The sequence below is a fragment of the Chelonia mydas genome, chromosome 12 (genome assembly GCF_015237465.2).
Source record: "Chelonia mydas isolate rCheMyd1 chromosome 12, rCheMyd1.pri.v2, whole genome shotgun sequence".
Lineage (NCBI taxonomy): Eukaryota > Metazoa > Chordata > Testudines > Cheloniidae > Chelonia > Chelonia mydas.
In genome coordinates this window covers 5212029-5226631 of record NC_051252.2, presented here as the reverse complement: position 1 = coordinate 5226631, position 14603 = coordinate 5212029, and the positions used below count along the sequence as shown (strand labels likewise).

Below are 14603 nucleotides of genomic sequence, written 5' to 3'. Positions count from 1 at the left end.
GGGAGGAACTGGGTACCAGCTCCTCAAGCACGTGAATGGTTGTTGCCTTACCACACGCTGTGCACCATGTGGTTGGATACTCCCTCCACGAGTGCCACAAAAACACCCACAACCTGTACAAACCAATGCAGAAATGCAAACTCCTTTGTAGTCATGGTGCAGCGATCAGGGGAGGGCGGAGAGCTCTAATTTTACACACATAAAGCAGGAATCTGAGAATTAAGGTTCCCACAGCAACTGTAACTTGGCCACCCATGAATTAACTTCAGCGCCTAACCATCACAGACAGCATTCAAAATACCATGCAGCAAGGCCGATTTGCAGTTGCTATGAGAGCATTGCTGATATGAAACCACAGAAAAACCTCTGAAAAACTCCTACACCAAGGGAATAATAAGTGCCATCTTAATCAGCGACGTGCTCAAATGCCCGTGTGTGACTGCTTGGCCTTGCACAGAAAGCTGGCCTTCAGAGATGAAGGACAGGACAACCAGGAGAATGTTTATTCATTGTGAAAAACCCTTTGATTTTGTGCGACCTTGCCATAGAAATAATTGCAATCCTCCACTGTGGACAGACATGACAATTATGCATCACTCCCAGAAAACTTCGGACAAGGAGCTCCTGCAACTTAAAAGTCTCTGAATGGAGCACTGGCTTCAGCCTGAGCTCTGGCACCTCCAACAAAGTGTTGGAACAGGATGAAAATTCTCCACTGGACACAAAGGTGGTTGTCCTGACAAGGATGACCCTTCTCCTCACAGATTTTGGTCTGTTCTTTTGCCTCTACAATTTTAAGCATCCCAGGAGCATGGCAATGAGAAGCAGTCCTGCTGGTCCCAGAATGGACCTCAGAAATTTCCCAAGTGGTCACCAGCGAGGAGCTAGCTTATAGACCAAGAAGTAATAAGACTTCCCCACACAGGCAGGTTCAGTGGTTAGACGCCAGTTTACAAGAGACTGCCTTTCAGTGAATTCCGGTGCTTGTGAAACGGACCTTCGGCTAGAGGAGCAGGGATCTGTGTGGGCTCTACCCACTGCAATAACTAACTGTTTGGGGAGAAGACCTCTCGCTGTCAGTAGCACTCCAGCTAACACACACCAGGCAAGGGGGCCCCTTTACAGCGTCTCGAGTTGAGTACTTTTGAAAACAGGACTCTCCCTCTCCACCAGCCATGGTGGACGTTGAACCCTTGCGTAGCTAACTTGACATCATCAACTGGGGGGAACTCAGCAACAACTTCTGTCAGCTCAGAATCCCCCCACCCCCACCCCAAGGGAAGAGCAGAAGAACTAGCTGGCTGTTTGCTCACACTTCTCATGCAGGGCCCCCCCTTAGCAGATTTAAGACCCAGACACGTGCCTGACAAACACGCAGCCAAGGGATCCAGTTCTCTCCCTGGTTAGCAGAGCTCCAATTCTGCGGGGCACGCGAGAGCCAGCAGCTGGGTAAGAGTGTTTGTCATGACTCCAGTGCTGCCCTTCAGGGCCCTGCAGCCACTCCTCTTGAGCATCAGGAAGGCCTCCCTGCTAGCAGAGCTAAGAGCCACCACATGGACCACAATCGTACCCACCCTGCCGACAAGAGCTGCTAGCACAGGGGTCCCCAACGCGGTGCCCGCCGGGGCATTTTTGTGCGCCCGCAGGACACCCCACCGCCGAAATGCCGCCGAGAAGCATTGCCGTTTCTCAGCGGTATTTCAGTGGCGGGGTGTCTGGCGTCCGCCAGTTTTCTGGGAATAGCAATATGCTATTCCCACAAGAAAGGTTGGGGACCACTGTGCTAGCACATGCAGGCAGCACCAACCCCCCTCCAGAGGCAGTTGCCCCCACCAGGGAGCACTAGCTGCTCCGATCCAGAGACACTCAGGCCCCTTCTAGCTTCTCTCCTCTCATTCTACCTCAGTCACGTGGAAATAGGACTCAGACCAGGGACAGGGAAGACTCAGTGGAGCCTGGTGTCACAATTTCAGGGCAGCTACATCTGTATTCCCCATCTGGGATCCCTTGAGGGCAGCCGCTTAAGGTTTCCAGCCCCCAGCTGCCCCCTCTCTTGGGCAGAGACCCGCAGGGGTTTTAAGGCTGCACAGCTCCCTGCATTACACTGCGATATCCCCAGCAAGCCAGACTGCTCAAACAGATGCTTTGCTGTCTCTCGGAGGACTACAAGTAGCGTATTGCGAGCAATCACAAGTCACCGTGCAGCCCCTTCTCAGCAAACACATCTACTCTTAAGGGGAAAGCATTACAGAGAAACCACATACAAATAATAAATGAACCAACAAGCATGCTAAAAGCTTAGCAGAGGTCACCCTGCAGTCTTGTGGGGTCCTAGTAAGTCAGGGCCTTCCAACCCTTCCCAGGAAGGATTGGGACCCCCTTGGACAGAAGGTCCTGTCCGGTTGCTGGATCAGAAGCAGGTCCTGAGTCAGTTTAAACTCGGGCTATTGATCCAAAAGTCCTTTCTTTGTCTGTTTGCCTCTGGAGAATCCAGTCTGAAGCAGTATGTGAGCCCGTCCAGGAAGGTGGTACTTTTCGGGTGCGTTACAACCTGGCTGTTTTGCCTTAATCACCAGCCACCGGGTTTAGTCCCTGGAGGAGCTGTGCTAGCCCTGCCCCATGAATCAGAACACAATCACCCAGAAACCATTCGTGTTACACAATGGACCCCAGAGACACGGCAAGGGGTCGCCCCATCTGTCACCCCTGTAAGGCGACTTCACCGTCGATAAAGCAATAGCCTGACGAGCTGTTCCCTGGCTAAGTGCGTTTGAGCTCTGCAGGCTGAGGGCAGGTCTGGGCTCCACCATTGCTGAAGAGAACAGAACCTACTGTCATTTCCCTGGTACCGCAAAAACAAAACCACGTCCTTACTCAGATCTGGGAGCGACTGACTAGCAGCCCCACGCTCACCCTCCAGATGTGCCCCAGCACATTGTCACCCTGCCCGAGGGCCTGTTTCACCAACACCTGCCCTCCCTTACCATGCCCAAGGGGTTGGGACCCCCAGCTCCTCCTCGCCCAGTGCAGCAAGCGCTTCCCCTCAACCAATTCCTCTGTGCGTGCTGGGGTCACCTCTTGCCTGGATTATCATGATCTTCCTCTCTCGGGCCACTCTGCTTCTCGCCTCCACCTCGCTCACTTTATGCAGAATGTGGCTATAAGAATCCCCGTCCTCTCCCGCCCTCCAGCCAGGTCAGCACTACAGCCGCTGGAAAGTTTCCACCAGAATATCTCTCCCCCGGAAAACACCCAGGCAATGATACATATGGATCAATGTCTAATTTTTTGACAAGAACTTATGAGAGGGTTTTAATTTGGTCATTTCAATATTTCTGATTCGGGACAAAAGGAAATTGCAGAATATCAGAACAGAAATTCTGAGCTTCAACCAGCTCTAGTCACCACCTTCTCGTGTCCCTCCATGACCTTGTCTCACTCTCACCGTCCTCATCCTTATGGCTCTCTAGAATTTCTCTGCTGTGCCAAAGTCTCTACTCCTCACCCAGGACTAGGCATGTGGTGCTCTCCCTTCCGTGCCTGCCAGAGTACACGGGGGAAATGTCTTCCTAACCCTCGCCAAGCAGAGCCCGTTTTCTGGTGTGAGGCATCAAGGTTTATATCGCTCAGATATTTCTATCCTATCTCATGTCATTGTGGATGTTCATTAACCCTCTTTGAATCCCTCGAAGTTCTTGGCGTCAATGACATCTTGTGGCAGTGAGTTCCACAGCTGGGAACTGTGTAAAAATGTTAACAGCTTTAATTTGGTGCCTTTGAATTTCATTGGGTGATTTGTTCCAGGATGATGAGAAAGGTGCTCCTGTTCACCCTGAGAGACCTCCTCTAGGTTATCCATGCCTCTGCGTATAGACCAGTCATAGACCCTTTTGTTCATCTGTCACCTAAACTCTATTGCCCTAATCTATTTAATCTCCCTTCCGCAGAAATCTTCATTTGCCACTAATCACTAGAGCCCTGCAAATCTGCAGATATCTGCGGACCATGTATGAGGATCGGATGCAGATACAGATTTTGTAACCGCGCTGGGCTCTACTAATCACGTTTACTGCCCTTCTCTGGGCCCCCCTAGTCGGCTGTACCCTACCTGAGGCAAGGGGACCAGAATTGTTGGAGGTTACCGCTTGTGCTCGGGAGCACCCACAATGCGCTTGGCCCTGACAGGAGGACCCAGCCCTGGCCTGACCAGCTTGCAGTCTGAGCACACACCGAGCAAGGGGAGAGAGGACAGGGCACTGCCTGTATCCTGGCATTATGATCTAAACCGGATTATTCTCCAGCTCCCCCTTTTCCAATCCCACACCCCACTGTTACAGGAGAAAACAGTGGGGGGTCCTGTCCGCCCTCCCCCCATAATGGGCTTGCAACCCCCTGCCAGCTGCTGGTCACCCCCGGGTTGGAAGCCCAGCTCCATCCCCTCTTCATGCGTTCCCCTGTCGGCACCCTGCCCAGCGGCCAGCCCCAGAGGAGCTCAGCGCTCGGTGTCCCTGGGGTGCCTGCCGAGCTCCGCCGGCTCTGGGCGGGGAGAGGCACCGGCAGTGCGGGGTGGGGGCCGACCCGCTCCGGGCTCCGCACTGGGCTCCCCCCGCAGCCGCCCGGTGCCGCCTTCCCCGGGACTCCTGGGTCCTTGCGCGGCCAGGCGCGGAGCCCGGGCTCTCCGGGGGGGCGGCCCCGGGCCGGGGCGAGGCCGCAGGAGAGAAGCGGCCGGGATCGGGGGCAGGGCCATGCACCCCGGGCCGGTCCTGGGCTGGACCCCGCGGGGACTCACCGATCTTGGCCAGGCTGGCCACCAGGATCCAGCCCGCCACCAGGCAGGGCGCCTGCACCTCCCGCCACTGCCAGCGGAGCAGCGGCGAGCCCGGGGCCGGCCCCGGCGAGCTCCCGGGGGCAGGGGCCAGCGCGGGGCCCGTGGGGGGCTGCATCGCGCCCGCTCCGCTCGCCGGGCTCCGCCGGGCTGCGCCGTCCCCGGCCCCGGGAGAGAGCGGGAGGGGACGTCACGGGCACGTGCGGCGGGACCGCCCCCAGCCCCCCCCGGCTCCCGAACCCCCAGCTGCACCCCTCCCCCCGCCCCAGCCCCTCAACCCCCCTCCCCCCCCGGCCCCAGCTCCTCAACCCCCCCAGCCCCCCCCGGCTCCCGAACCCCCAGCATCACCCCTCCCCCCGGCCCCAGCTCCTCATCCCCCCCTGCCCCCCCCCGGCCCCAGATCCTCAACCCCCCCTGCCCCCCCCCCGGCTCCCGAACCCCCCAGCTGCACCCCTCCCCCTCCACCCGCGCGACCCCAGCTCCTCAACCCCCCCAGCTCCCCCCCGGCTCCCGAACCCCCAGCTGCACCCCTCCCCCCGCCCCAGCCCCTCAACCCCCCCAGCCCCCCCCCGGCTCCCGAACCCCCAGCTGCACCCCTCCCCCCGGCCCCAGCCCCTCAACCCCCCTCCCGGCCCCAGCTCCTCAACCCCCCCAGCCCCCCCCGGCTCCCGAACCCCCAGCATCACCCCTCCCCCCGGCCCCAGCTCCTCATCCCCCCCTGCCCCCCCCCGGCCCCAGATCCTCAACCCCCCCAGCCCCCCCCCGGCTCCCGAACCCCCCAGCTGCACCCCTCCCCCTCCACCCGCGCGGCCCCAGCTCCTCAAACCCCCCAGCTCCCCCCCGGCTCCCGAACCCCCAGCTGCACCCCTCCCCCCTGCCCCAGCCCCTCAACCCCCCTGCCCCCCCCGGCTCCCGAACCCCCAGCTGCACTCCTCCACCCCCCGGCCCCAGCTCCTCAACCCCCCCAGCCCCCCATCTGCCCCCGAACCCCCCAGCATCACCCCTCCACCCCCGGCCCCAGCTCCTCCACCCCCCCTGGCTCCCGAACCCCCCAGGTGCACCCCTCCCCCCCGGCCCCAGCCTCTCAACCCCCCCAGCCACCCCTCCCCCCACGGCCCCAGCCCCTCAACCCCCCCCAGCCCCGCACCTGCCCCCCAACCCCCCAGCATCACCCCTCCCCCCCCGGCCCCAGCCCCTCAACCCCCCCACCTGCCCCCGAACCCCCCAGCTGCACCCCTCCCCCTCCACCCCCACAACCACAGCCCCTCAACCCCCCCAACCCCCCACCTGCCCCCGAACCCCCCAGCTGCACCCCTCCCCTCCACCCCCCCAACCGCAGCTCCTCAACCCCCCAGCCCCCCAGCTGCCCCCAAACCCCCCAGCTGCACCCCTCCCCCCAGGCCCCAGCTCCTCAACCCCCCCAGCCCCCCACCTGCCCCCAAACCCCCCAGCTGCACCCCTCCCCCCCCGCCCCAGCTCCTCAACCCCCCCCAGCCCCCGAACCCCCCATCTTCACCCCTCCCCCCGGCCCCAGCTCCTCAACTCCCCCAGCCCCCCCACCTGCCCCCAAACCCCCCAGCTGCAACCCTCCCCCCCTGCCCCAGCTCCTCAACCCCCCCCCCAGCATTTATCAACACTGAATTTCATCTGTCATTTTATGGCCCAGTCACCAAGTTTTGAGGGATCCTTTTGTAGCTCTTCGCAGTCTGCCTGGGACTTAACTATCTTGAGTAGTTTTGTATCATCTGCAAATTTTGCCACCTCACTGTTTGCCCTTTTTTCCAGATCATTTATGAATATATTGAATAGGTGAATAGGACTGATCCCAGTACAGACCCCTGGAGGATACCACTACTTACCATTCTACTTATCCATTCTGAAAACTGACCATTTATTCCTACCCTTTGTTTCCTATCTTTTAACCAGTTACCAACCCATAAGAGCACCTTCCCTCTTATCCCATGACAGCTTACTTTGCTTAAGAGCCTTTGGTGAGGGACCTTGTCAAAGGCTTTCTGACAAATCTAAGTACACTATGTCCACTGGATCCCCCTTGTCCGCATGCTTGTTGACCCCCTCAAAGAATTCTAGTAGATTGGTGAGGCGTGATTTCCCTTTACAAAAACCATGCTGAGTCTTCCCCAACAAATTATGTTCATCTCTGTGTCTGACAATTTTGTTCTTTTCTATAGTTTCAATGCGTTTGCCCAGTACTGAAGTCAGGCTTACCGGCCTGTAATTGCTGGGATCTCCTCTGGAGCCCTTTTTAAATATTGGCATCACATTAGCTACCCTCCAGTCATTTGGCACAGAAGCTGATTTAAATGATAGGTTACTGACTACAGTTAGTAGTTCTGCAATTTCACATTTGAGTTCCTTGAGGGGGCTCAGTGGTTTGAGCATTAGCCTGCTAACCCCAGGGTTGCGAGTTCAGTCCTTGAGGGGGCCGTTTAGGGATCTGGGGCAAAAACTGGGGGATTATCCTGCTTTGAGCAGGGGGTTGGACTAGATAACCTCCTGAGGTCTCTTCCAACCCTGATATTCTATGATTCCTTCAGAACTCTTGGGTGAATCCCATCTGATCCTGGTGACTTATTACTGTTTAGTTTATCAATTTGTTCCCAAACCTCCTCTAATGACACCTCAATCTGGGACAGTTCCTCAGATTTGTCACCTATAAAGAATGGCTCAGGTTTGGGAATCTCCCTCACATCCTCAGCCATGGAGGCCGATGCAAAGAATTCATGTAGTTTCTCAGCCATGGCCTTATTGTCCTTCAGTGCTCCTTTAGCACCTCGATCATCCAGTGGCCCCACTGGTTGTTTAGCAGCTTCCTGCTTCTGATGGACTTAAAAAAAATGTTTTGCTCTTACTTTTTGAGTCTTTGGCTAGCTGTTCTTCAAATTATTTTTGACCTTCCTAATTATATTTTTTACACTTCATTTGCCAGAATTTATGCTCCTTTCTATTTTCCTCACTAGGATTTAACTTCCACTTTTTAAAGGATGCCTTTTTGCCTCTCACTGCTTCTTTTACTTTGTTGTTTAGCCACGGTGGCACTTTTTTGGTTCCCTTACTATGTTTTTTAATATGGGATATATATTTAAGTTGAGCTTCTATTATTGGGTCTTTAAAAAGCTTCCCTGCAGCTTGCAGGGATTTCACTTTATGTGCTGTACCTTTGAATTTCTGTTTAACTAACTTCCTCATTTTTGTGTAGTTCCCCTTTCTGAAATGAAATGCTACAGTGTTGGGCTACCATGGTGTTTTCCCCACCACAGGGATGTTAAATTTAATTATATTATGGTCACTATGACCAAGCGGTCCAGCTATATTCACCTCTAGGACCAGATCCTGTGCGCCACATAGGACTAAATCAAGAATTGCCTCTCCTCTGGTGGGTTCCAGGACTAGCTGCTCCAAGAAGCAGTCATTTAAAGTGTCAAGAAACTTTATCTCTGCATCCCGTCCTGAGGTGACGTACCCAGTCAGTATGGGGCTAGTTGAAATCCCCCATTATTACTGGGTTTTTTATTTTAATAGCCTCTCTAATCTCTCAGAGCATTTCACAGTCACCATCACCATCCTGGTCAGGTGGTCGGTAGTATATCCCTACTGCTATATTCTTATTATTAGAGCATGGAATCACTATCCATAGAGATTCTATGGTACAGTTTGGTTCACTTAAGAGTTTTACTTTGTTTGATTCTACGCTTTCTTTCACATCTAGTGCCACTCGCCCACCAGCACAATCTGTTCTGTCCTTCTGATATATTTTGTACCCTGGTATTACTGTGTCCCATTGATTATTCTCATTCCACCAAGTTTCTGTGATGCCTATTATATCAATCTCCTCATCCAATACGAGGCACTCTAGGTCACCCATCTTATTATTTAGACTCCTAGCACTGGTATATAAACACTTTAAAAACTTGTCACTTTTTATCTGTCTGCCATTACATGATGTAATTGAATGGGACTTTTTGAATTTGACTCTTTCTCATCAGATCCTACCCGTATTTTATTATCTTCCATCCTCTCCTCCTTATTAGGACATAGAGAATCTCCATTAGTAGATCCTACCCTAAGGGATGTCTCTGACCGAACCACGTGCACCTCCGCACCTGTCGGCTTCCCCCAGCCCTTAGTTTAAAAACTGCTCTACGACCCTTTAAATGTTAAGTGCCAGCAATCTGGTTCCATTTTGGTTTAGGTGGAGCCCATCCTTCCTATACAGGCTCCCCCTTCCCCAAAAGTTTCCCCAGTTCCTAATAAATCTAAACCCCTACTCGTCTCACCCACGCATTGAGACCCTGCAGTTCTGGCTGTCTAACTGGCCCTGCGTGTGGAACTGGGAGCATTTCAGAGAATGCTACCATGGAGGTCCTGGATTTCAGTCTCTTTCCTAGCAGCCTAAATTTGGCCTCCAGGACGTCTCTCCTACCCTTCCCTACGTCATTGATACCTACATGTATTACAACCACCGGCTCCTCCCCAGCACTGCACATAAGTCTACCTAGATGCCTCGAGAGATCTGCAACCTTCGCACCAGGCAGGCAAGTCACCACACGGTTCTCCCGGACATCACAAACCCAGCTATCTATGTTTCTAATGATCAAATTGCCCATTACTAATACCCGTCTCTTCCTACTAACTGGAGTTTCCTCCTCCAGAGAGGTATCCTCAGTGTGAGAGGATACCACAACATCATCTGGAAGGAGGGTTCCAACTATGGGATCATTTTCCTCTGCTCCAGTTGGATGCTCTCTTTCCCTGAGACTTTCATCCTCCTCAACAGCACAGCGGCTGCCAGACCTGGGGTGGAACCATTCTACTGTGTCCCGGAAAGTCTCCTCTGTGTACCTCTCTGTCTCCCTCAGCTCAGCCACTCTGGTCTCCAAAGCCCGTACCATGGTCTCTGCGGGCCAGAAGCTCCTTGCACCGAATGCACACATACGCCACCCACCCACAGGGCAGGTAATCAGACATGCTGCATTCGGTGCAATAAACTGGAAAGCCCCCATTCTGTTGCTGGACTTCTGCCTGCATTCTCTTTTTACTCCTGAAGCTCATTCCTTTGTTGTTGTTGTTTTTAATCAGCGGGTGGTTTTGGCTTTAAGTTTACAGATAGCCCCTTCTCCGACTTCCCCTTTGAACTCCCTCGCAAAACTCCCATTAGCTGCTCCTGTTCGCTAGCTCCCTAGGCCACCCACATACCAGGCCCCAGCGTAGAGGGCATACCTGGGGCTGGGGAAGAAGAGGGAAGGGGCATAGCCAGGATGCACTGCACTCCAAATATTCACAGCTACCCACGGCTCCTAGACCAAGGCAGAAATTTAAGGCCCTAAGGCTCCTCTAACTTACACCAAAGCCAGGTAAACACCGAGTGTCCCTGGGATATGGGGAGCACATGCCCAGAGGTGGCTTAAAGCTTGGTGCCGGGAGAGAAGAGCTGAGAATCAGGACCCAGGTCTCTATAGCTTTCAGACAGTCTTTGTGAGTGCCAGCTGCTGACTTCGCAAGGTGCTTTATCTCCTCTTGTGTCTGGGAACAGGACCCTTTGGAGGAGAGAAAGAAAGGACAGCTCTCTCCTCCGGCTTGCTACCCTCGGCCTTTCAAGCAGGTTATTGCCCCTGTGATGTGCCAGACAGCTTAGCAGTGTGACAAGACTGACAGTGGATGACACTCTTCTGCTGGGATGCTGGTCAGGGAAGTTCCTGGGTTCTCTTTGCTCCCTGATTAGGCCCGATTCACTCCACTGATCAGAGGGAGCAGCAGAAATTTAACAGAAGCTGCCACCTCCCTGCCAGTTTACTCTTTTCAGGAAAAGGAAGTGTTACCCCACGGTACCTCTTCCTGTGAATCACAGTACCTGTTCCTGTGCAATGAGGCGTGACCCATACCACAGCTGGCTGGGGTCAGGGGGAACGAAAAGCCCACCCAACTGTAGTGCAACGTTGCGAGTGCCCATGATCCTGCTGCAGGGCACAGGTAAGGCTCACACCTTGAATCACTTTTACAAACGCATTGTCAGTTCCTGCGGCCTGACCTTACACTTCGTGACCTGGGACCAGGCAGCATCGCCTTCACCGGGGAGAGCACGCATTTGGATCTGTTTTTCTACTTTTTTAATTGTTTCACGCATCAGACCCGAGCAATGGCAAGAGGCTTTGCGGAAGACCTTTCTTGCCAGCGTGATGTATGATGCTTCCCTGCACACAGTGGCTCCAGCCGCCATGGGCCCCTCGACCAGTTCTGAAAAAGAAAAGGTTTGCAGACCCTCCCCCCCGCCCCAACCTGTTTATTACTGTGTCATTTTAATATGTGCTCACAACTCGTCACCATGCTGTGACCAATCACATCTGAAGTGATGCTAGCATGAGTTAGCATCTTCCCATCCCGCCGTGGAGGTGCCGGGGTGCACCTTGTTTCTTGCCTTCTCAAGCCAATGTAAAAGGGTCTCTTAACATGCCCACTTTCCCCATCTCTTTTCGTTTTGGATGTTCCACATGCTTCAACAGACTTCCCAGTTTCTTCAAGAGTTTACAGAGAAATGGCTGAGAGATGCTGTGATGGGGCGTTCACCCCGTACTTGCCCTGAAAGGGTTAAGGCAGATTGATAAGGGGGGGGGGGGTAATTAACCCAGCAGGCCAGAGCTGAGAGGAATTAGGGGGCTAAGCAATCCCCTGACTGAAGGAGGCAGCCCAGCTGGAGAGGAATGAGCTGTGTTGGGTTTATAAGAACAGGACATGGGTGGCAGAAGGGGGCTGATGGGAAAGGCTGCAGTCACTCCTTAGGAGAAGGGAGGTCTGTTTGGAGGTTACAGGACAAGTAGTCCTTCGTTATGCCCTGGGAGGGGGGAGTTAGGAGGCTGGCAAACCTGGAGAGGGCTCAGGGAAAATGGTAAGGTCTAGAAGGGAACAGACCTTGACTGCTGGCTAGAGGGTCCCTGAGCTGAAACCTAGAGGGCAGGCCTGGGTCCCCCCGTCAGCCACTGAGTAGTGATCTGACGGGAGGGCTGAGGCAGCAGAAGCTTGTGGCTTGAGAGAGGGCTGCAGACGAGGTGGAGAGAGATGGCGTACAACTGTGGGAAGGGGAGTCGACCTGGTGAGGCAGTCCCCAGAACGGCCAGGAGGCGGCGCTGTCCTAGCAGTAAGTGGCATACTCCTGTCACAGACACCACATCTCGCAGCAGCTTCTCATTAATGACTCCATGGATTACAACAGCTGGTGATGCTGATAAACAATAAGAGGAGAAAACTGTGTGTGGCAGGGCTGGCCTTACCATGAGGCGAACTGAGGAGGATGCCTCAGGGGCCAGACTGGGGGGGAGTGGGGGTGGGACATGCCACGAGGACCCAGAGTGTAGAAAATGGTGTCTGCAGCTGGTGCATCTGTATCCTCTCCGCTCGAGACGCACAGAGATGGGGGAGTGCTGGGCTGGAGGGAGGAGGGCACAAGAGACAGAACAGGCAAGCAGGAGAAAAGGGGAGCGGGAACAACAGAAAGCAGCAGGCGCTGCAGGGAGAGAGAGGAGGAGGAGCCTCTTATGTCCCTCTCTAGCCCCCCAGGAGCCTGGTCTGTTAACCCCAGCTTCTCAGGGAGCTTCCTGTGTCCTGCTGCTTCCCTGGACCCACTTGAGGAGAACAGGCCGTCAACTGGAGTAGTAGGAGCCAGTTAGGCCCTAAGACGCTCATATATTCCCTCACTCAGGCCCTGCTACCAGCCTGCTTATTTGTCCTCTTCAGCTGAGTGTTGAGAGCCACTCTAGTTGGCACAGAACAGCAGCCATGAGTGAAAGAAGAAAACGCCCCTCTGGGGCAGCATTCAGAAAAAGAAAGAAAGCAAAGGAAGCTTTTCTATCTAATCAGGAAGGAGCTCTCCTGAGATACATTGACACAAATGTTCACGGTGAGCCTTCCGGCCCCAGTGAGGATGTGAGTGGTGAGGAGAGGCCTGATCTTCCAGTCAGTCAGAGTGCAGGTGACCTGGCAGCTGCTGCAGCATCCATATCTCCATCTCAAGTGGATGTAGCCATGCACATTCCTGAAGAAAAGTGTAGATCAGAGAAGAGGGTGGTGGAGGCGCAAGAAACAGCTGCTGCTGAGTTTAGTTCCTTAAGTCTAGAGGATCCAGGACTGTGGACCCACTTGAGCAGTAGCCTGAGGGACTTCCTTGTACTGCATGGGCCACAGCAAGTGAAAAACTTCATGTTCCCCAAAGACAATGAAAATAGAAGATTCCATCCAACACATTACTGGCGTGAAATCCCCAATGGTGACAAAGTGGAGAAGCCATGGCTTATGTACTCAAAAACCCAGAATACTGCAAACTGTTTTTGTTGCAAACTCTGCCAGTCTAATGTTCCAGCCACATTGGGTTCTACAGGAACAAAGGACTGGAAAAATCTGGCGTGCCATGAGAAGGCAGCAGATCACCAGACAGCATTCCACAGGTGGAAAGAGCTTGAGATGAGACTACGGTTAAAGGCCACCATAGATGATCAGCATCAAGAGAAGATTGCATCAGTGTCTCTTTACTGGCAAAACGTTCTGAAAAGGCTCGTTGCATTTGAGAATGCTTGCGACCCAAAACCTAGCCCTGCGTGGCACTGCAGATCAGCTGTATGTGCCAAACCATGGAAACGTCCTTAAAACTGTGGAGCTGATGGCTGAGGTTGATGCTGTTCTCCAGGAGCATCTAAGAAGAGTCACCACCCAAGTCGTGGTACACACACCACTACCTTGGAAAAACAATTCAAAATGAGATCATACGGTTACTGGCAACAAAAGTCAAACAGAAGATTGTGGCAGATCTGAAGTTGGCAAGCTATAATCTGTTATTCTGGACTGACATTAATGGTGCGTTTTGTAACAACAACAGAACTGAGTGAAAATGTCCCTGCAATGGTGACTGTCAGAGAGCATTTTCTAGAGTTTATTGACATTGATGATACTACAGGAGCTGGTATGACAAATGTGCTTCTTAAAAAGCTGGAAGATACGGGAATTGAGATAGCTGACATGAGAGGTCAGGGCTATGATAATGGTGCCAACATGAGAGGAAAGAACAGAGGAGTGCAGAAACGGATCCGAGAGTTAAACCCTCGAGCTTTTTTTGTCCCATGCAGTTCTCATTCATTGAACTTGGTGGTCAGTGATGCAGCAACAGCTTCTAGAGAGGCTGCTGAATTTTTTAATGTAATTCAAAGCATCTATGTATTTTTCTCTGCATCAACTCGTCGATGGCAAATTTTGAAGCAACATCTGGGAACATCCTCTCTGACACTGAAACCACTGAGTGCTACACGATGGGAAAGTCAAGTGGAGGCGATAAAGCCTATCAAACACCAAATTGGGAAGATAGATGATGCCATAATTGCCATGATGGAGGAGAATGCTATGACAGGAACTGTTCATGGGAGAACAGTGGCAGAGGGAAATGGAATCACAAGAAACATACATAACTTCACATTTCTGTGTGGCTTAGTGCTGTGGCATGACATACTATTTGAAATAAATGTTGTAAGCAAGAGACTCCAAGGTGTTGACCTTGATATATCTGGAGCAATGGAACAACTGGACTAAGGAAAGTCATATCTACAGTCTTACCGGTCAGATGGGGGATTTCAAAACCTTCTGAAGAGTGCACAGAAGTTGGCAGAGGAACTTCACACTGAAGCTATTTTCCTACCCATTCAAGAATACAAGAGTCACCGAAGAAGACGACATTTTGATTACGAGGCACGGGATAATCCCATAAGAGTCCCCAAACAAC

The 14603-nt window shown here is 53.4% G+C and overlaps 1 protein-coding gene across 7 annotated transcripts in view; it reads right to left on the bottom strand.

The window, feature by feature from the left end:
• SLC9A5 (solute carrier family 9 member A5) overlaps nt 1-4986 on the bottom strand; it is a 56777-nt gene extending 51791 nt beyond the window's left edge. For all 7 annotated transcript variants that reach the window (XR_006285240.1, XR_006285241.1, XM_037878080.2 and 4 more), the window contains exon 1: nt 4790-4986. Coding sequence is in view for 5 of the 7 variants with exons in the window: in XM_037878080.2 (XP_037734008.1) it covers nt 4790-4943 (154 nt within the window). In the remaining 2 variants the exon portion in view is untranslated. The remainder of the gene's footprint in view (nt 1-4789) is intronic.
• Between the last annotated feature and the right edge of the window lie 9617 nt (nt 4987-14603).